General features: G+C 54.9%; 1 protein-coding gene across 1 annotated transcript; it reads left to right on the forward strand.

Annotated features, from left to right (window-relative positions):
* The first annotated feature begins 102 nt into the window (after positions 1–102).
* Positions 103–19,136, forward strand: LOC144676657 (thioredoxin-related transmembrane protein 2-like). The gene is made up of 5 exons (XM_078537026.1): positions 103–370; positions 3,164–3,224; positions 6,446–6,559; positions 10,627–10,703; positions 19,026–19,136. The coding sequence occupies exons 1-5, from the start codon at positions 182–184 to the stop codon at positions 19,134–19,136; spliced, it is 552 nt and encodes a 183-aa protein (XP_078393152.1). The 5' UTR covers positions 103–181.
* The last annotated feature ends 2,007 nt before the right edge of the window (positions 19,137–21,143 follow it).

Here is a 21,143-nt window from a genome sequence, read left to right on the forward strand (position 1 = left end):
AGATGGGCGCGTGACCTTTTGATTGATGAGCGGACGGTCCAATCAGAGGCCGGGACCGGCCGGACCGGAAGTGGCCCGGACCAATGGGAGGCGGGTGGGCGGGGCAGGGCGCCGCTAGTTTCCATGGTGACGCGGCCTAGGCGTGTTCCCTGGAGCCTAGCGGATTGAGGCAGCGACGATCATGGCGATCCTGACGCCGCTGCTGGCTTTCCTCTACCACCTGCCCCGCTTCTACCGCTGGCTCCTGCGCCCCTACTATGTGGCGTCGGCCGCGCTGAGCCTGGCCTTCCTGGCCGCCCGCAAGCTGCCGCCTCTCTGCCGGGGTCTCCCCAGCGACAGGGAGGATGGCAACCCCTGCGACTTCGACTGGGTGAGGGGGTACCTGAGGGGGTGAGGGGGCACCTGGGGGGATAAGGACATCTGAGGGGGCACCTGAGGGAGTGAGGGGGCATCTGAGGGAATGAGGGGGCATCTGAGGGAGTGAGGGGGCATCTGGGGCGGGTGAAGGGGCATCTGAGGGGATGAGGACCCTTCTGAGGGAGTGAGGGGACATCTGAGGGGATGAGTACATATCTGAGAGGATGAGGGGGCATCTGAGGGGCTGAAGACGTATCTGAGGGAGTGAGGGGACATCTGGGGGGATGAGCGCGCATCTGAGGCGGTGAGGGGGCATCTGAGGGGATTGAGGGGACATCTGAGGGGATGAGGACAAATCTGAGGGGATGAGGGGGCATCTGAGGGAGTGACGGGGTATCTGAAGGAGTGACGGGGTATCTGAGGGTATGAGGGAGTATTTGAGGGGATATCTGATGGGGATAAGGGGGTAAGTAAGGGAATGAGAGGGTATCTGATGGGGTGAGAGAGTATCTGAGGAGAGGAGGGAGTACCTGAGGGAGTAAGGGTATTTGAGGGAGTGAGTGGATACCTGAGGGGGTGAGGGAGTACCTGAGGGGTATCTGGGAGATGGTGGCACAGTGGTAAATGGACTAGTAATCTGGAGGCCCAGGCTAATGTTCTGGGAACACGGGTTCAAATCCTACCACGGTAGCTGGTAGAATTTGAATTCGATGAATAAACCTGGAATTAAAACCTGGTCTTGGTAATGATGACCATGAAACCATTGCCAACTGTTGGAAAAACCCATCTGGTTCACCAATGTCCTTTAGAGAGGGAAATCTGCCATCCTTACCCAGCCTCGCCTACATGTGACTCCAGACCCACAGCAATGTGGTGGACTCTTAAAATGTCTTCTGAAAAGCTGTAGCAAGTCATTTAGTTGAAGGGCAATTAGGGATGGGCAACGAATGGTGGCCTTGCCAGCGATGCCCACATCCCATGAAAGAATGAAGAAAAAAATAGGGTGAAGGGAGTTATCTGGGTAGATTGAGGTGAGGGGGATTCGGCTAGATTGGGCTGAGAGGATATCTGGGTAGATTAGGATGAGGAGGGGGTATCCGGGTAGATTGGGGTGAGGAGCAGGTATCTGGGTAGATTGGGGTGAGGAGCGGGTATCTGGGTAGATTGGGATGAGGGGGGTATCTGGGTAGATTGGGGTGAGGGGGGTATCTGGGTAGATTGGGATGAGGAGGTGGGTATTTGGGTAGATTGGGATGAGGAGGGGGGTATCTGGGTAGATTGGGATTAGGAGGGGGTATCTGGGTAGATTGGGATGAGGAGGGGGTATCTGGGTAGATTAGTGTGAGGAGTGGGGTATCTGGGTAGATTAAGGTGAGGGGGAGGTATCTGGGTAGATTGGGGTGAGGGGGAGGTATTTGGGTAGATTGGGGTGAGGGGGAGTATCTGGTTAGATTGGGGTGATGGGGAGGTATCTGGTTAGATTGGGGTGAGGGTGAGGTATCTGGGTAGATTGGGGTGAGGAGGAGGTATCTGGGTAGATTGGGGTGAGGAGGAGGTATCTGGGTAGATTGGGGTGAGTGGGAGTATCTGGGTAGATTGGGGAGAGTGGGGTATTTGGGTAGATTGGGGAGAGCGGGGCATTTGGGGAGAGCGGGGTATTTGGGTAGAGTGGGGTATTTGGGGAGAGCGGGGTATTTGGGTAGAGTGGGGAGAACGGGGTATTTGGGTAGAGTGGGGAGAGCGGGATATTTGGGTAGGGTGGGGAGAGCGGGGTATTTGGGTAGAGTGGGGAGAGCGGGGTATTTGGGTAGAGTGGGGAGAGCGGGGTATTTGGGTAGAGTGGGGAGAGCGGGGTATTTGGGTAGAGTGGGGAGAGCGGGGTATTTGGGAAGAGTGGTGAGAGTGGGGTATTTGGGTAGAGGGGTATTTGGGTAGAGTGGGGAGAGCAGGGTATTTGGGTAGAGTGGGGTATTTGGATAGGGGGGAGAGTGGGATATTTGGGGAGAGCGGGGTATTTGGGTAGGGTGGGGAGAGCGGGGTATTTGGGTAGGGTGGGGAGAGCGGGGTATTTGGGGAGAGTGGGGAGAGCAGGATATTTGGGTAGGGTGGGGAGAGCGGGGTATTTGGGTAGGGTGGGGAGAGCGGGGTATTTGGGTAGTTTGGGGGGAGCGGGTTATTTGGGTCATTTGGGGGGAGCGGGTTATTTGGGTAGTTTGGGGGGGAGCGGGGTATTTGGGTAGTTTGGGGAGAGCGGGGTATTTGGGTAGGGTGGGGAGAGCAGGGTATTTGGGGAGAGCAGGGTATTTGGGTAGAGTGGGGAGAGGGGGGTATTTGGGTAGGGTGGGGTGAGGTGGGTATTTGGGTAGGGTGGGGTATTTGGGTAGTTTGGGGAGAGGGGGGTATTTGGGTAGTTTGGGGAGAGGGGGGTATTTGGGTAGGGTGGGGTATTTGGGTAGTTTTGAGTATTTGGGTAGTTTGGGAGAGCGGGGTATTTGGGTAGTTTGGGGGAGCAGGGTATTTGGGTAGGGTGGAGAGAGCGGGGTATTTGGGTAGGGTGGAGAGAGCGGGGTATTTGGGTAGGGTGGGGTATTTGGGTAGTTTGGGGGAGCAGGGTATTTGGGTAGGGTGGAGAGAGCGGGGTATTTGGGTAGGGTGGGGAGAGCGGGGTATTTGGGTAGGGTGGAGAGAGCGGGGTATTTGGGTAGGGTGGGGTATTTGGGTAGTTTGGGATGAGGGGCCCACCCTGTCACGTTCCTCTGTTTTCTCTCCGAGTCTGATCCAGTTCTCTTTACCTCAAATCTTTCAGAGGGAAGTGGAAATCCTGATGTTCCTGAGTGCCATTGTCATGATGAAGAATAGAAGATCAAGTGAGTTCTGGTGTTTGAGGGGCTAGGGTGGCGAGTGTTTAAAGGAGCACTTTACACAGCACCATTCATGGCTTCAACAAGTTCCAAACTACTTCACAGCCAGTAAAGTACTCCTGAAGTGTCGCCCCCTCGGATACACGACTGCCATTTTGTTCACAGCGATGTGAAGATGGCCAAATAATCTCTTTTCAGGGGACGGTAGGAGTTGCTGATTGAGGGATAACTATAGGTCAGCAACTCATATTGCAATAGTGAGCTCTTTGATGTACATCTAATTGGGCAGACAGGGGGCTCCACTTCATACAAAAGACGGGACATCCAACAGTGCGGCGCTCCCTCACTACTGACCCTCCGACAGTGCGACGCTCCCTCACTACTGACCCTCCGACAGTGCTGCACCCCCTCAGTACTGACACTCCGACAGTGCGGCGCTCCCTCAGTACTGACCCTCCCACAGTGCGGCGTTCCCTCAGTACTGACCCTCCGACAGTGCGGCGCTCCCTCAGTACTGACCCTCTGACAGTGCGGCGCTCCCTCAGTAGTGACCCTCCGACAGTGCGGCACTCCCTCAGTACTGACCCTCTGACAGTGCGGCGCTCCCTCAGTACTGAACTTCTGACAGTGCAGCGCTCCCTCAGTACTGACCCTCCGACAGTGCGGCACTCCCTCAGTACTGACCCTCCGACAGTGCGGCACTCCCTCAGTACTGACCCTCCGACAGTGCGGCACTCCCTCAGCACTGACCCTCCGACAGTGCGGCGCTCCCTCAGCACTGACCCTCCGACAGTGCGGCGCTCCCTCAGTACTGACCCTCCGACAGTGCGGCGCTCCCTCAGTACTGACCCTCTGACAGTGCGGCGCTCCCTCAGTAGTGACCCTCCGACAGTGCGGCGCTCCCTCAGTAGTGACCCTCCGACAGTGCGGCACTCCCTCAGTACTGACCCTCTGACAGTGCGGCACTCCCTCAGCACTGACACTCCGACAGTGCGGCACTCCCTCAGTACTGAACTTCTGACAGTGCAGGACTCCCTCAGTACTGACCCTCCGACAGTGCGGCGCTCCCTCAGTACTGACCCTCCGACAGTGCGGCACTCCCTCAGTACTGACCCTCCGACAGTGCGGCACTCCCTCAGTACTGACCCTCCGACAGTGCGGCACTCCCTCAGCACTGACCCTCCGACAGTGCGGCGCTCCCTCAGCACTGACCCTCCGACAGTGCGGCGCTCCCTCAGTACTGACCCTCCGACAGTGCGGCGCTCCCTCAGTACTGACCCTCTGACAGTGCGGCGCTCCCTCAGTAGTGACCCTCCGACAGTGCGGCGCTCCCTCAGTAGTGACCCTCCGACAGTGCGGCACTCCCTCAGTACTGACCCTCTGACAGTGCGGCACTCCCTCAGCACTGACACTCCGACAGTGCGGCACTCCCTCAGTACTGAACTTCTGACAGTGCAGGACTCCCTCAGTACTGACCCTCCGACAGTGCGGCGCTCCCTCAGTACTGACCCTCCGACAGTGCGGCGCTCCCTCAGTACTGACCCTCCGACAGTGCGGCACTCCCTCAGTACTGACCCTCCGACAGTGCGGCGCTCCCTCAGTACTGACCCTCTGACAGTGCGGCGCTCCCTCAGTACTGACCCTCCGACAGTGCGGCGCTCCCTCAGTAGTGACCCTCCGACAGTGCGGCACTCCCTCAGTACTGACCCTCTGACAGTGCGGCACTCCCTCAGCACTGACACTCCGACAGTGCGGCACTCCCTCAGTACTGAACTTCTGACAGTGCAGGACTCCCTCAGTACTGACCCTCTGACAGTGCGGCACTCCCTCAGTACTGACCCTCCGACAGTGCGGCACTCCCTCAGTACTGAACTTCTGACAGTGCAGGACTCCCTCAGTACTGACCCTCTGACAGTGCGGCACTCCCTCAGTACTGACCCTCCGACAGTGCAGGACTCCCTCAGTACTGACCCTCCGACAGTGCGGCACTCCCTCAGTACTGACTCCACAGAGCTGCCATGGAGGTGAGAGAGTATTCTCACTGAGCCGCACTGTCATTCCCAGAAAAGTATTTTGTTGTGTTTTGGTTTAGTGAATGTGTAATGGAGCTGCCTGTTGCTAAAGTTTTTATCTTTCTCTCTCTCCCCCCCCCACTCCCTCTCTCTTCCCCCCCCCCCGCTCCCTCTCTCTCTCACCCCCGATCCCTCTCTCTCTCACCCCCGATCCCTCTCTCTCTCACCCCCGATCCCTCTCTCTCTCACCCCCGATCCCTCTCTCTCTCACCCCCGATCCCTCTCTCTCTCACCCCCGATCCCTCTCTCTCTCACCCCCGATCCCTCTCTCTCTCACCCCCGATCCCTCTCTCTCTCACCCCCGATCCCTCTCTCTCTCACCCCCGATCCCTCTCTCTCTCACCCCCGATCCCTCTCTCTCTCACCCCCGATCCCTCTCTCTCTCACCCCCGATCCCTCTCTCTCCCCCCCCCAACTCCCTCTCTCTTCCCCCCCCCGCTCCCTCTCTCTCTCACCCCCGCTCCCTCTCTCTCTCACCCCCGATCCCTCTCTCTCTCACCCCCGATCCTCTCTCTCTCACCCCCGATCCCTCTCTCTCTCACCCCCGATCCCTCTCTCTCTCACCCCCGATCCCTCTCTCTCTCACCCCCGATCCCTCTCTCTCTCACCCCCGATCCCTCTCTCTCTCACCCCCGATCCCTCTCTCTCTCACCCCCGATCCCTCTCTCTCTCACCCCCGATCCCTCTCTCTCTCACCCCCGATCCATCTCTCTCCCCCCCCCAACTCCCTCTCTCTTCCCCCCCCGCTCCCTCTCTCTCTCACCCCCGCTCCCTCTCTCTCTCACCCCCGATCCCTCTCTCTCTCACCCCCGATCCCTCTCTCTCTCACCCCCGATCCCTCTCTCTCTCACCCCCGATCCCTCTCTCTCACCCCCGATCCCTCTCTCTCTCACCCCCGATCCCTCTCTCTCTCACCCCCGATCCCTCTCTCTCTCACCCCCGATCCCTCTCTCTCTCACCCCCGATCCCTCTCTCTCTCACCCCCGATCCCTCTCTCTCTCACCCCCGATCCCTCTCTCTCTCACCCCCGATCCCTCTCTCTCTCACCCCCGATCCCTCTCTCTCCTCACTACTCCCTCTCCCTCCCTCCCCGTCTCCCTCTCCCCGTCTCTCCATCTCTCCCCCTCCCTCTCTTCTCGCCGTTGACCTACTCAGTCACAGTGGAGCAGCACGTGGGAAACATATTCATGTTCAGCAAGGTGGCCAACCTGATACTGTTCTTCCGCCTGGACATCCGCATGGGTCTGCTCTACCTCACTCTGTGCGTAGGTGAGTAACACTTCCCTCCACTTCTGAACCCTTCCCCCCACCGCCACCCCCACCCCCCCTCTCTGCCGCACAACCCCCCAGCCTATTTCAGGGTCCAGGACGGCTAGCTGGCTGGATCCGTGGGCTGGGCGGCACTGGAGGTGGTGGGGGGGGGTCTGCGGAGGGAGTTTATTGCGATTGCAGTGATCTGAGAACGGCTCCAGCACAGGAGGAGGCCATTCGGCCCATCGCAGCCCTACTGGCTCTCTCTCTCTCGCTACAAGAGCAGCCCACCTAGCCCTGCTCACCCGCCGCCTTCTCCCCACCCAGCCCCTGCAAATTTTTTTCGCTTCCAGATAATGACCGGATTCGCTTCCTTTCGAAAGCCTCGAATGAACCTGCCTCCTCCGCACTCTCGGGCCACTCATCCCCTATCCTAACCACTCACTGTGGATGGGGTGGTGGTGGGGGGGAGAAGATTTTCCTCGTGTCACCCCTGGTTCTTTTACCAATCACCTTATTCCTTCTTAGGACATGAGCTTCGCTGGCTGGGCCCAGCATGTATGACCCGTCCCCAATTGCCCCCTTGAGAAGGTGGTGGTGAGCTGCCTTCTTAATCCGCTGTAGGTACACCCACAGTGCTGTTAGGGAGGGAGTTCCAGGATTTTGTCCCGTGTGGTGTAGGTACACCCACAGTGCTGTTAGGGAGGGAGTTCCAGGATTTTGTCCCGTGTGGTGTAGGTACACCCACAGCGCTGTTAGGGAGGGAGTTCCAGGATTTTGTCCTGTGTGGTGTAGGTACACCCATGGCGCTGTTAGGGAGGGAGTTCCAGGATTTTGTCCCCGTGTGTAGTGTAGGTACACCCACAGTGCTGTTAGGGAGGGAGTTCCAGGATTTTGTCCTGTGTGGTGTAGATACACCCACAGCGCTGTTAGGGAGGGGGTTCCAGGATTTTGTCCGTGTGGTGTAGGTACACCCACAGCGCTGTTAGGGAGGGAGTTCCAGGATTTTGACCCCAGCGACAGTGAAGGAACGGCCGATATATTCCCAAGTCGGGACGGTGAGAGGCTCGGAGGGGAACTTCCAGGTGGTGGGTGTTCCCCATGTGTCTGCTGCCCTTGTCCTTCTAGATGGTAGCGATTGTGGGTTTGGAAGGTGCTGTCGAAGGAGCCTTGGTGAGTTGCTGCAGTGCATCTTGTAGATGGTGTACACACTGCTGCTACTGTGCGTCGGTGGTGGAGGGAGTGAATGTTTGTGGATGGGGTGCCGATCAAGCGGGGCTGCTTTGTCCTGGACGGTGTCGAGCTTCTTGAGTGTTGTGGGAGCTGCACTCATCCAGGCAAGTGGGGAGTATTCCACTGAAGAACAACAAAGGGCATTGATATAGCCTCTTAAGTAGAATAAAATGCTCCGCGATGCTCACAAGAACATTATCAAACTTTGAGATACATGAGGAGATATTAGGCCAGGTGACCAGAAGCTTGGTTAAGGAGGGAGTCTTTAAGGAGCATCTTAAAGGAGGAGAGAGAGAGAGAGAGGGGCAGAGAAGTTTAGTGAGGAAATTCCAGAGCTTAGGGCCTCAGGCAGCTGAAGGCACGGCCGTCAATTCCGGCTTCTTGACCTCTTGGTGGAACGATTGAAATCGGGGGATGGTCAGGAGGCCGGAATTGGAGGAGCCTGGGTGAGTTGTGGGTTTGGGAAAGTGCAGGAGCCTGGGTGAGTTGTGGGTTGGGAAGGTGCAGGAGCCTGGGTGAGTTGTGGGTTGGGAAGGTGGAAGAGCCTGGGTGGGCTGTGGGTTTGGGAAGGGGCTGTCGGAGGAGCCTGGGTGAGTTGTGGGTTGGGAAGGGACTGTCGGAGGAGCCTGGGTGAGTTGTGGGTTGGGAAGATGCTGTCGGAGGAGCCTGGGTGGGTTGTGGGTTGGGGAAGGTGCTGTCGGAGGAGCCTGGGTGAGTTGTGGGTTGGGGAAGGTGCTGTCGGAGGAGCCTGGGTGTGATGTGGGTGGGGAAGGGGCTGTCGGAGGAGCCTGGGTGAGTTGTGGGTTTGGGAAGGTCCTGTCGGAGGAGCCTGGGTGGGCTGTGGGTTGGGGAAGGTGCTGTCGGAGGAGCCTGGGTGGGTTGTGGGTTGAGAAGGTGGAGGAGCCTGGGTGAGCTGTAGGTTGGGGAAGGTGCTGTTGGAGGAGCCTGGGTGGGTTGGGAAGGTGGAGGAGCCTGGGTGAGCTGTAGGTTGGGGAAGGTGCTGTTGGAGGAGCCTGGGTGGGCTGTGGGTTGGGGAAGATGTTGTCGGAAGAGCCTGGGTGAGTTGTGGGTTGGGGAAGGTGCTGTCGGAGGAGCCTGGGTGGGTTGTGGGTTGGGGAAGGTGCTGTCGGAGGAGCCTGGGTGAGTTGTGGGTTGGGGAAGGTGCTGTCGGAGGAGCCTGGGTGTGATGTGGGTGGGGAAGGGGCTGTCGGAGGAGCCTGGGTGGGTTGTGGGTTGGGGAAGGTCCTGTCGGAGGAGCCTGGGTGAGTTGTGGGTTGGGGAAGGTGCTGTCGGAGGAGCCTGGGTGTGATGTGGGTGGGGAAGGGGCTTTCGGAGGAGCCTGGGTGAGTTGTGGGTTTGGGAAGGTCCTGTCGGAGGAGCCTGGGTGGGCTGTGGGTTGGGAAGGGGCTGTCGGAGGAGCCTGGGTGAGCTGTGGGTTGGGAAGGGGCTGTCGGAGGAGCCTGGGTGAGTTGTGGGTTGGGAAGGGGCTGTCGGAGGAGCCTGGGTGAGCTGTGGGTCCGGCAGGTCCTGTCGGAGGAGCCTGGGTGAGCTGTGGGTTGGGAAGGTGATGTCGGAGGAGCTTGGGTGAGCTGTGGGTTGGGAAGGGGCTGTCGGAGTAGCCTGGGTGAGTTGTGGGTTGTGGAAGGGGCTGTCGGAGGAGCATTGGTGTGTTGTGGGTTGGGGAAGGTGCTGTCGGAGGAGCCTGGGTGAGCTGTGGGTTGGGAAGGTGATGTCGGAGGAGCCTGGGTGAGTTGTGGGTTGGGAAGGTGATGTCGGAGGAGCCTGGGTGAGCTGTGGGTTGGGAAGGTGATGTCGGAGGAGCCTGGGTGAGCTGTGGGTTGGGAAGGTGATGTCGGAGGAGCCTGGGTGAGCTGTGGGTTGGGAAGGGGCTGTCGGAGGAGCCTGGGTGAGCTGTGGGTTGGGAAGGTGATGTCGGAGGAGCCTGGGTGAGTTGTGGGTTGGGAAGGTGATGTCGGAGGAGCCTGGGTGAGCTGTGGGTTGGGAAGGTGATGTCGGAGGAGCCTGGGTGAGCTGTGGGTTGGGAAGGTGATGTCGGAGGAGCCTGGGTGAGCTGTGGGTTGGGAAGGGGCTGTCGGAGGAGCCTGGGTGAGCTGTGGGTTGGGAAGGTGATGTCGGAGGAGCCTGGGTGAGCTGTGGGTTGGGGAAGGTGCTGTCGGAGGAGCCTGGGTGGGTTGTGGGTTGGGGAAGGTGCTGTCGGAGGAGCCTGGGTGAGTTGTGGGTTGGGATGGTGCTGTCGGAGGAGCCTGGGTGAGCTGTGGGTTGGGGATGGTGATGTCGGAGGAGCCTGGGTGGGTTGTGGGTTGGGAAGGTGCTGTCGGAGGAGCCTGGGTGAGCTGTGGGTTGGGAAGCTGATGTCGGAGGAGCCTGGGTGAGCTGTGGGTTGGGAAGGTGCTGTCGGAGGAGCCTGGGTGAGCTGTGGGTTGGGGAAGGGGCTGTCGGAGGAGCCTGGGTGAGCTGTGGGTTGGGAAGGGGCTGTCGGAGGATTTTGAATGCCTCGATCAAATCCACCCTCGGCCTCCTCCTCCCCAAGGTGAACAGCCCCAGCTTGCGCCGGTGTATCTGTGACTGCACCCCACCCCCCCCTCATCCCTGGAACCATCCTCGCGTGATCCCCAGGGGTGAAATACCTTACTGGCACTCACTACCTGGGTCTCCACACACGACTAAAGGTGCCCATGTAACCCCCCCTCTGCTGCCCCAGGCCGGATCGAGCATTTTGGATGGAAGGGACCAGGACAGTGAGCGTGGTTATGGACGGGGGAGTATATTGCGCGTGGCACTTGGTAATTGCAGTATACAACTTCCTCTCTCTCTTTCTCTGGTCTCTGCAGTCTTCCTGATGATCTGTAAACCTCCCCTCTACATGGGGCCCGAGTACATCACGTATTTCAACGATAAAACCATTGACGTAAGTCAGCTGCACGCTCACTGTTCTTAGCGCAGCGCCTGTGTCCATGCAATGTCACCAGTCTCCTGGTCTGGCTATGCCTCGATAAGAGTGAGAGAGGGGATGAAAGGTTTCAGGAGGGAGTTGCAGAGCCTCGGGGCCCAGGCAGCTGAGGGCGCGGGCACCAGCGAGAAGGGGAGAGAGAGAGAGCGCGTGAGAGAGAGAGCACGAGAGAGAAAGACCAACCGCGTGAGAGAGAGAGAGCGAGCGAGCGCGTGAGAGAGAGCGAGCGAGCGCGTGAGAGAGAGAGTATCTGGGTGAGTGTGTGAGAGAGAGAGAGTATCTGGGTGAGTGTGTGAGAGAGAGAGAGAGTATCTGGGTGAGTGTGTGAGAGAGAGAGAGAGTATCTGGGTGTGTGAGAGAGAGAGAGTATCTGGGTGAGTGTGTGAGAGAGAGAGAGTATCTGGGTGAGTGTGTGTGTGAGAGAGAGTATCTGGGTGAGTGTGTGAGAGAGAGAGAGTATCTGGGTGAGTGAGTGTGAGAGAGAGAGAGTATCTGGGTGAGTGTGTGTGAGAGAGAGATTATCTGGGTGAGTGTGTGTGAGAGAGAGAGAGAGTATCTGGGTGAGTGTGTGAGAGAGAGTATCTGGGTGACTGTGTGTGTGAGAGAGAGAGAGAGTATCTGGGTGAGTGTGTGAGAGAGAGAGGGTATCTGGGTGAGTGTGTGAGAGAGAGAGAGAGTATCTGGGTGAGTGTGTGTGAGAGAGAGAGAGTATCTGGGTGAGTGTGTGAGAGAGAGAGAGAGTATCTGGGTGAGTGTGTGTGAGAGAGAGAGAGTATCTGGGTGAGTGTGTGTGAGAGAGAGAGTGTATCTGGGTGAGTGTGTGAGAGAGAGAGTATCTGGGTGAGTGTGAGAGAGAGAGAGTATCTGGGTGAGTGTGTGTGAGAGAGAGAGAGTATCTGGGTGAGTGTGAGTGTGTGAGAGAGAGTATCTGGGTGAGTGTGTGAGAGAGAGAGAGAGTATCTGGGTGTGTGTGTGTGAGAGAGAGAGAGTATCTGGGTGAGTGTGTGTGTGTGAGAGAGAGTATCTGGGTGAGTGTGTGAGAGAGAGAGAGTATCTGGGTGAGTGTGTGAGAGAGAGAGAGTATCTGGGTGAGTGTGTGAGAGAGAGAGAGAGTATCTGGGTGAGTGTGTGAGAGAGAGAGAGTATCTCGGTGAGTGTGTGAGAGAGAGAGAGTATCTGGGTGAGTGTGTGAGAGAGAGAGAGTATCTGGGTGAGTGTGTGTGTGAGAGAGAGAGTATCTGGGTGTGTGTGTGTGTGAGAGAGAGTATCTGGGTGAGTGTGTGTGTGTGAGAGAGTATCTGGGTGAGTGTGTGTGTGAGAGAGTATCTGGGTGAGTGAGTGTGTGAGAGAGAGAGTATCTGGGTGAGTGTGTGAGAGAGAGAGTATCTGGGTGAGTGTGTGTGAGAGAGAGAGAGAGTATCTGGGTGAGTGTGTGAGAGGGAGAGAGTATCTGGGTGAGTGTGTGTGTGTGAGAGAGAGTATCTGGGTGAGTGTGTGTGAGAGAGAGAGTTTCTGGGTGAGTGTGTGTGTGAGAGAGAGAGTATCTGGGTGAGTGTGTGTGAGAGAGAGAGTATCTGGGTGAGTGTGTGAGAGGGAGAGAGTATCTGGGTGAGTGTGTGTGTGTGAGAGAGAGTATCTGGGTGAGTGTGTGAGAGAGAGAGTATCTGGGTGAGTGTGTGTGAGAGAGAGAGTATCTGGGTGAGTGTGTGTGAGAGAGAGAGAGTATCTGGGTGAGTGTGTGAGAGAGAGAGAGAGTATCTGGGTGAGTGTGTGAGAGAGAGAGAGTATCTGGGTGAGTGTGTGTGAGAGAGAGAGAGTATCTCGGTGAGTGTGTGAGAGAGAGAGAGTATCTGGGTGAGTGTGTGAGAGAGAGAGAGTATCTGGGTGAGTGTGTGTGTGTGAGAGAGAGAGTATCTGGGTGTGTGTGTGTGTGAGAGAGAGTATCTGGGTGAGTGTGTGTGTGTGAGAGAGTATCTGGGTGAGTGTGTGTGTGTGAGAGAGTATCTGGGTGAGTGAGTGTGTGAGAGAGAGAGTATCTTGGTGAGTGTGTGAGAGAGAGAGTATCTGGGTGAGTGTGTGTGAGAGAGAGAGAGAGTATCTGGGTGAGTGTGTGAGAGAGAGAGAGTATCTGGGTGAGTGTGTGTGTGTGAGAGAGAGTATCTGGGTGAGTGTGTGAGAGAGAGAGAGTATCTGGGTGAGTGTGTGTGAGAGAGAGAGTGTATCTGGGTGAGTGTGTGAGAGAGAGAGTATCTGGGTGAGTGTGAGAGAGAGAGAGTATCTGGGTGAGTGTGTGTGAGAGAGAGAGAGTATCTGGGTGAGTGTGAGTGTGTGAGAGAGAGTATCTGGGTGAGTGTGTGAGAGAGAGAGAGAGTATCTGGGTGTGTGTGTGTGAGAGAGAGAGAGTATCTGGGTGAGTGTGTGTGTGTGAGAGAGAGTATCTGGGTGAGTGTGTGAGAGAGAGAGAGTATCTGGGTGAGTGTGTGAGAGAGAGAGAGAGTATCTGGGTGAGTGTGTGAGAGAGAGAGAGAGTATCTGGGTGAGTGTGTGAGAGAGAGAGAGAGTATCTCGGTGAGTGTGTGAGAGAGAGAGAGTATCTGGGTGAGTGTGTGAGAGAGAGAGAGTATCTGGGTGAGTGTGTGTGTGTGAGAGAGAGAGTATCTGGGTGTGTGTGTGTGTGAGAGAGAGTATCTGGGTGAGTGTGTGTGTGTGAGAGAGTATCTGGGTGAGTGTTGTGAGAGAGTATCTGGGTGAGTGTGTAGAGAAGAGTATCTGGGTGAGTGTGTGTGAAGAGAGAGAGAGTATCTGGGTGAGTGTGTGAGAGAGAGAGAGTATCTGGGTGAGTGTGTGTGTGTGAGAGAGAGTATCTGGGTGAGTGTGTGTGAGAGAGAGAGTTTCTGGGTGAGTGTGTGTGTGAGAGAGAGAGTATCTGGGTGAGTGTGTGTGAGATAGGAGAGAGTATCTGGGTGAGTGTGTGAGAGGGAGAGAGTATCTGGGTGAGTGTGTGTGTGTGAGAGAGAGTATCTGGGTGAGTGTGTGAGAGAGAGAGTATCTGGGTGAGTGTGTGTGAGAGAGAGAGTATCTGGGTGAGTGTGTGTGAGAGAGAGAGAGTATCTGGGTGAGTGTGTGAGAGAGAGAGAGAGTATCTGGGTGAGTGTGTGAGAGAGAGAGAGTATCTGGGTGAGTGTGTGTGAGAGAGAGAGAGTATCTCGGTGAGTGTGTGAGAGAGAGAGAGTATCTGGGTGAGTGTGTGTGAGAGAGAGAGAGTATCTGGGTGAGTGTGTGTGTGTGAGAGAGAGAGTATCTGGGTGAGTGTGTGTGTGAGAGAGAGTATCTGGGTGTAGTGTGTGTGTGAGAGAGAGTATCTGGGTGAGTGTGTGTGTGTGAGAGAGTATCTGGGTGAGTGTGTGTGTGTGAGAGAGTATCTGGGTGAGTGAGTGTGTGAGAGAGAGAGTATCTTGGTGATGTGTGTGAGAGAGAGAGTATCTGGGTGAGTGTGTGTGAGAGAGAGAGAGTATCTGGGTGAGTGTGTGAGAGAGAGTATCTGGGTGACTGTTGTGTGAGAGAGAGAGAGAGTATCTGGGTGAGTGTGTGAGAGAGAGAGGGTATCTGGGTGAGTGTGTGAGAGAGAGAGTATCTGGGTGAGTGTGTGTGAGAGAGAGAGAGTATCTGGGTGAGTGAGTGTGTGAGAGAGAGAGTATCTTGGTGAGTGTGTGTGAGAGAGAGAGTATCTGGGTGAGTGTGTGTGAGAGAGAGAGAGAGTATCTGGGTGAGTGTGTGAGAGAGAGAGAGTATCTGGGTGAGTGTGTGTGTGTGAGAGAGAGTATCAGGGTGAGTGTGTGTGAGAGAGAGTATCTGGGTGAGTGTGTGCGTGAGAGAGAGAGTATCTGGGTGAGTGTGTGTGAGAGAGAGAGTATCTGGGTGAGTGTGTGAGAGGGAGAGAGTATCTGGGTGAGTGTGTGTGTGTGAGAGAGAGTATCTGGGTGAGTGTGTGAGAGAGAGAGTATCTGGGTGAGTGTGTGTGAGAGAGAGAGTATCTGGGTGAGTGTGTGTGAGAGAGAGAGAGTATCTGGGTGAGTGTGTGAGAGAGAGAGAGAGTATCTGGGTGAGTGTGTGAGAGAGAGAGAGTATCTGGGTGAGTGTGTGTGTGTGAGAGAGAGTATTTGGGTGAGTGTGTGAGAGAGAGAGTATCTGGGTGAGTGTGTGAGAGAGAGAGAGAGTATCTGGGTGAGTGTGTGAGAGAGAGAGAGTATCTGGGTGAGTGTGTGTGTGTGAGAGAGAGTATCTGGGTGAGTGTGTGAGAGAGTATCTGGGTGAGTGTGTGTGAGAGAGAGAGAGTATCTGGGTGTGTGTGTGTGAGAGAGAGAGAGTATCTGGGTAAGTGTGTGTGAGAGAGAGTATCTGGGTGAGTGTGTGAGAGAGAGAGAGTATCTGGGTGAGTGTGTGTGAGAGAGAGAGTATCTGGGTGAGTGTGTGAGAGAGAGAGAGTATCTGGGTGAGTGTGTGAGAGAGAGAGAGAGAGTATCTGGGTGAGTGTGTGAGAGAGAGAGAGTATCTGGGTGAGTGTGTGTGAGAGAGAGAGTATCTGGGTGAGTCTGTGAGAGAGAGAGAGTATCTGGGTGAGTGTGTGAGAGAGAGAGTATCTGGGTGAGTGTGTGTGTGAGAGAGAGAGAGAGTATCTGGGTGAGTGTGTGTGAGAGAGAGAGTATCTGGGTGAGTCTGTGAGAGAGAGAGAGTATCTGGGTGAGTGTGTGTGAGAGAGAGAGTATCTGGGTGAGTGTGTGTGTGAGAGAGAGAGTATCTGGGTGAGTGTGTGAGAGAGAGAGTATCTGGGTGAGTGTGTGTGTGAGAGAGAGAGAGAGTATCTGGGTGAGTGTGTGTGAGAGAGAGAGTATCTGGGTGAGTGTGTGAGAGAGAGAGAGAGTATCTGGGTGAGTGTGTGTGAGAGAGAGAGAGAGTATCTGGGTGAGTGTGTGAGAGAGAGAGTATCTGGGTGAGTGTGTGAGAGAGAGAGAGTATCTGGGTGAGTGTGTGAGAGAGAGAGAGTATCTGGGTGAGTGTGTGTGAGAGAGAGAGTATCTGGGTGAGTGTGTGAGAGAGAGAGAGAGTATCTGGGTGAGTGTGTGTGAGAGAGAGAGTATCTGGGTGAGTGTGTGAGAGAGAGAGAGTATCTGGGTGAGTGTGTGAGAGAGAGAGAGTATCTGGGTGAGTGTGTGTGAGAGAGAGAGTATCTGGGTGAGTGTGTGTGAGAGAGAGAGTATCTGGGTGAGTGTGAGAGAGAGAGAGTATCTGGGTGTGTGTGTGTGAGAGAGAGAGTATCTGGGTGAGTGTGTGAGAGAGAGAGAGTATCTGGGTGAGTGTGTGTGAGAGAGAGAGTATCTGGGTGAGTGTGTGAGAGAGAGAGAGAGTATCTGGGTGAGTGTGTGTGAGAGAGAGAGTATCTGGGTGAGGTGTGAGAGAGAGAGAGTATCTGGGTGTGTGTGTGTGAGAGAGAGAGTATCTGGGTGAGTGTGTGAGAGAGAGAGAGTATCTGGGTGAGTGTGTGAGAGAGAGAGAGTATCTGGGTGAGTGTGTGAGAGAGAGAGAGTATCTGGGTGTGTGTGTGTGTGAGAGAGAGTATCTGGGTGAGTGTGTGAGAGAGAGAGAGTATCTGGGTGTGTGTGTGTGTGAGAGAGAGTATCTGGGTGAGTGTGTGAGAGAGAGTATCTGGGTGAGTGTGAGAGAGAGAGTGTATCTGGGTGAGTGTGAGAGAGAGAGAGTATCTGGGTGAGTGTGAGAGAGAGAGAGTATCTGGGTGAGTGTGTGTGAGAGAGAGTATCTGAGTGAGTGTGTGAGAGAGAGAGTATCTGGGTGAGTGTGTGAGAGAGAGAGAGAGTATCTGGGTGAGTGTGTGAGAGAGAGAGAGAGTATCTGGGTGAGTGTGTGAGAGAGAGAGAGAGTATCTGGGTGAGTGTGTGAGAGAGAGAGTATCTGGGTGTGTGTGAGAGAGAGAGAGTATCTGGGTGAGTGTGTGAGAGATAGAGTATCTGGGTGTGTGAGAGAGAGAGAGTATCTGGGTGAGTGTGAGAGAGAGAGTATCTGGGTGAGTGTGAGAGAGAGAGTATCTGGGTGAGTGTGTGAGAGAGAGAGTATCTGGGTGAGTGTGTGAGAGAGAGAGTATCTGGGTGAGTGTGAGTGTGAGAGAGAGAGTATCTGGGTGAGTGTGTGAGAGAGAGAGTATCTGGGTGAGTGTGAGTGTGAGAGAGAGAGTATCTGGGTGAGTGTGTGAGAGAGAGAGAGAGTATCTGGGTGAGTGTGTGAGAGAGAGAGAGTATCTGGGTGAGTGTGAGTGTGAGAGAGAGAGTATCTGGGTGAGTGTGTGTGAGAGAGAGAGTATCTGGGTGAGTGTGTGTGAGAGAGAGAGAGTATCTGGGTGAGTGTGTGAGAGAGAGAGAGTATCTGGGTGAGTGAGTGTGAGAGAGAGAGAGTATCTGGGTGAGTGTGTGAGAGAGAGAGAGTATCTGGGTGAGTGTGTGTGAGAGAGAGAGAGTATCTGGGTGAGTGTGTGAGAGAGAGAGAGTATCTGGGTGAGTGTGAGAGAGAGAGAGTATCTGGGTGAGTGTGTGAGAGAGAGAGAGAGTATCTGGGTGAGTGTGTGAGAGAGAGAGAGTATCTGGGTGAGTGTGTGTGAGAGAGAGAGTATCTGGGTGAGTGTGTGAGAGAGAGTATCTGGGTGAGTGTGTGTGAGAGAGAGAGAGTATCTGGGTGAGTGTGTGAGAGAGAGAGAGTATCTGGGTGAGTGTGAGAGAGAGAGTATCTGGGTGAGTGTGAGAGAGAGAGTATCTGGGTGAGTGTGAGTGAGAGAGAGAGAGAGTATCTGGGTGAGTGTGTGAGAGAGAGAGAGAGTATCTGGGTGAGTGTGAGTGTGAGAGAGAGTATCTGGGTGAGTGTGAGTGTGAGAGAGAGAGTATCTGGGTGAGTGTGAGTGTGAGAGAGAGTATCTGGGTGAGTGTGAGTGTGAGAGAGAGTATCTGGGTGAGTGTGAGAGAGAGAGTATCTGGGTGAGTGTGAGTGTGAGAGAGAGTATCTGGGTGAGTGTGAGTGTGAGAGAGAGTATCTGGGTGAGTGTGAGAGAGAGAGAGAGTATCTGGGTGAGTGTGAGAGAGAGAGTATCTGGGTGAGTGTGAGTGAGAGAGAGAGAGAGTATCTGGGTGAGTGTGTGAGAGAGAGAGAGAGTATCTGGGTGAGTGTGAGTGTGAGAGAGAGTATCTGGGTGAGTGTGAGAGAGAGAGTATCTGGGTGAGTGTGAGAGAGAGAGTATCTGGGTGAGTGTGAGTGAGAGAGAGAGAGAGTATCTGGGTGAGTGTGTGAGAGAGAGAGAGAGTATCTGGGTGAGTGTGAGTGTGAGAGAGAGTATCTGGGTGAGTGTGAGTGTGAGAGAGAGAGAGTATCTGGGTGAGTGTGTGAGAGAGAGAGAGAGTATCTGGGTGAGTGTGTGAGAGAGAGAGAGTATCTGGGTGAGTGTGTGAGAGAGAGAGAGTATCTGGGTGAGTGTGTGAGAGAGAGAGAGAGTATCTGGGTGAGTGTGAGTGTGAGAGAGAGTATCTGGGTGAGTGTGTGTGAGAGAGAGAGAGAGTATCTGGGTGAGTGTGTGAGAGAGAGAGAGAGTATCTGGGTGAGTGTGTGTGAGAGAGAGAGAGTATCTGGGTGAGTGTGTGTGTGTGAGAGAGAGTATCTGGGTGAGTGTGAGTGTGAGAGAGAGTATCTGGGTGAGTGTGAGTGTGAGAGAGAGTATCTGGGTGAGTGTGAGAGAGAGAGAGTATCTGGGTGAGTGTGTGAGAGAGAGAGAGAGTATCTGGGTGAGTGTGTGAGAGAGAGAGAGAGTATCTGGGTGAGTGTGAGAGAGAGAGAGAGTATCTGGGTGAGTGTGTGAGAGAGAGAGAGTATCTGGGTGAGTGTGAGTGTGAGAGAGAGTATCTGGGTGAGTGTGTGAGAGAGAGAGAGTATCTGGGTGAGTGTGTGAGAGAGAGAGAGTATCTGGGTGAGTGTGAGAGAGAGAGAGTATCTGGGTGAGTGTGAGAGAGAGTATCTGGGTGAGTGTGAGTGTGTCTCAGTGTCACGCTCAGTGTGAGATCAGGCTGACTTGGCACTAGGCCGCAGTTGGAGCCTTGGCCTTTCCTGTGCCGCGTGTGTCTGTGTGTGTGTGTGATCTGCACCCCAGTGCGGTGGTGGGAGGGACATTGGTGCAGGGAATGTTCTGGAGAGTCTGCTTTCCTGATATCCTCTTCCTCCTAACCCTGGCAGGAGGAGCTGCAGAGGGACAAGCGGGTAATCTGGCTGGTCGAATTCTTCGCCAACTGGTCGTCGGAGTGCCAGTCATTCAGTCCTGTGTTCGCCGACCTCTCCCTCAAGTAAGCGGGTGCCTGGGACTGTGGTAGAGGGGGCAGCGGGTGGGGTGGATGAGGGCTCGATAGCCAAAGTGGGGGCAGGGGAGAGCGAGAGGTCATGACTGGATGAGGAGGTCAGTGAGTGAGGGGGGGAGGAGAGGGGGGGTCAGTGACTGAGGGGGGGAGGAGAGGGGGGGTCAGTGACTGAGGGGGGGGGGAGAGGGGGGGTCAGTGACTGAGGGGGGGTCAGTGACTGAGGGGGGGGGAGAGGGGGGGTCAGTGACTGAGGGGGGAGAGGGGGGGTCAGTGACTGAGGGGGGGTCAGTGACTGAGGGGGGGTCAGTGACTGAGGGGGGGGTCAGTGACCATGGGGGGAGGAGGGGGGGGTCAGTGACTGAGGGGGAGGGGGGGGGGGGTCAGTGACTGAGGGGGGGTCAGTGACTATGGGGGGAGGAGGGGGGTGGTCAGTGACTATGGGGGGAGGAGGGGGGGGGGTCAGTGATTGAGGGGGGGAGGAGGGGGGGGGTCAGTGATTGAGGTGGGGAGAGGGGGTGGGGGGGGAGGGGGTATGTGACTCGGGGCGGGGGTGGGGGGGTCAGTGAGTGAGGTGGGGAGAGAGAGACAGTGAAAGGCGAGACGAGAAAGAGAGCGATGGAGAAAGAGACAGGCTTATCTTAAACAGTTAATAAATACTGAGAAACAGACACAGACACGGGCTTTGTAGAAGCAGAATGAATGTGAATCATTCCATCCCGGGGGTTTTTACTTCCAGATTCAGTAATAGAAAATTCAGAATTCAAATTCACAGCTGCAAGGTGTGGGACTGAACGCCCAGATCCTTCAATATTCTAGGGAATACACAGCGAATTCATGTCTCCATACCTGTGTCTCTGTCACGTTTAAAATACTAATGTTACATGAGTCAACTCTGTCCTAAATGTCCCATTGCTGTGGGGACATAAAATGGCCACTGTGAACAAACCTAACATGTCTGCCTGGTGTTTGTAGACTAGATTCTCAGAGGAAGAGAGACAGGGAGAGAAGACACAGATCGAGTGAATGAGAAATAGAGACTCTCAGACCAAGTGGGTGACTGAGAGCCAGACAGTGAATAAAGGATATTGGTCATAGCACATGGAAAGAGCAAGAGGCCATTTAACCCTCCAACCCTGTTCCGACATTCAATGAGATCCTGGCTGATCTGTGATTGAAGCCCTTGGTCTCACATCTCTGCAGCGTGTTAGCTAACAGAAATCTATCAGCCTCAGTTTTAAACATGGACTAGTGGCTCAGCATCAATTTCCGTTCATATGAGAGAGATCCAAACTAATACCACACTTGGTGTTTTAAAATGTTTCTTAGTTTCCCTCCTGAAATTTTAAAATTCTAAACATAGTTGAAAAACCATGACCCCAAGGCCCAGACTCCCCAAACCAGCGGGAATAGTTAGTCTTTTTCCAACCTCTACTTGCATTATTATCCTGAAATATTTCATCAAATCATCCCCTCACCTATATTCCAGTGTAAAGCTTCATCTACACTGTTCAACAAACACACCCAAACCAAATACAGTATGGGGTTCGATAGAGAGTAACATTCCCTCTGCTCTGTCCCATCAAACAGGCCCAGGGAAGGGGCAGCAAAGGGTTAGATACCAAGTAAAGACAGGGCCTATTGAGTGATAAACAGAGTTTCTCCATCTTTAAAATGGAGGGAGATATCTGTGTCTCTGTCACGTTGAAAGGACTAATTTACCATTCGTGAGTAGTCAACTCTGTCATAAATGTCCCAGTGCTGTGGGCACATAAAATGGCCACTGTGAACAAACCTAAAATGGCTGCCTGGTGTTTGGGGATTTTTCTTACAGAATCTGAGAGGGGGAGAGAGAGAGAGAGAGAGAGAGAGCAGACGCGGAATGAGGGAATGTTAAAGAGAGAGACACAGAGTGAGAGGGGATGAACAGGCAGACGATGAAAGAATGATATCGGTCATAACATTGGGACATTTCTGACTGAGTTGAATTATGGCAAACTAG

Source organism: Cetorhinus maximus, unplaced genomic scaffold (assembly GCF_964194155.1).
Source record: "Cetorhinus maximus unplaced genomic scaffold, sCetMax3.hap1.1 HAP1_SCAFFOLD_1796, whole genome shotgun sequence".
Taxonomy (NCBI): Eukaryota; Metazoa; Chordata; class Chondrichthyes; order Lamniformes; family Cetorhinidae; genus Cetorhinus; species Cetorhinus maximus.

What these genes read in the sequence shown, in the direction of transcription:
- LOC144676657 (XM_078537026.1), top strand. Translation starts at nt 182, where the DNA reads ATGGCGATCCTGACGCCGCTGCTGGCTTTCCTCTACCACCTGCCCCGC. An exon ending in GATGAAGAATAGAAGATCAA is followed by an intron (nt 3,225 to 6,445) that starts GTGAGTTCTGGT and finishes TGACCTACTCAG; the next exon opens with TCACAGTGGAGCAGCACGTG. An exon ending in CTACCTCACTCTGTGCGTAG is followed by an intron (nt 6,560 to 10,626) that starts GTGAGTAACACT and finishes TGGTCTCTGCAG; the next exon opens with TCTTCCTGATGATCTGTAAA.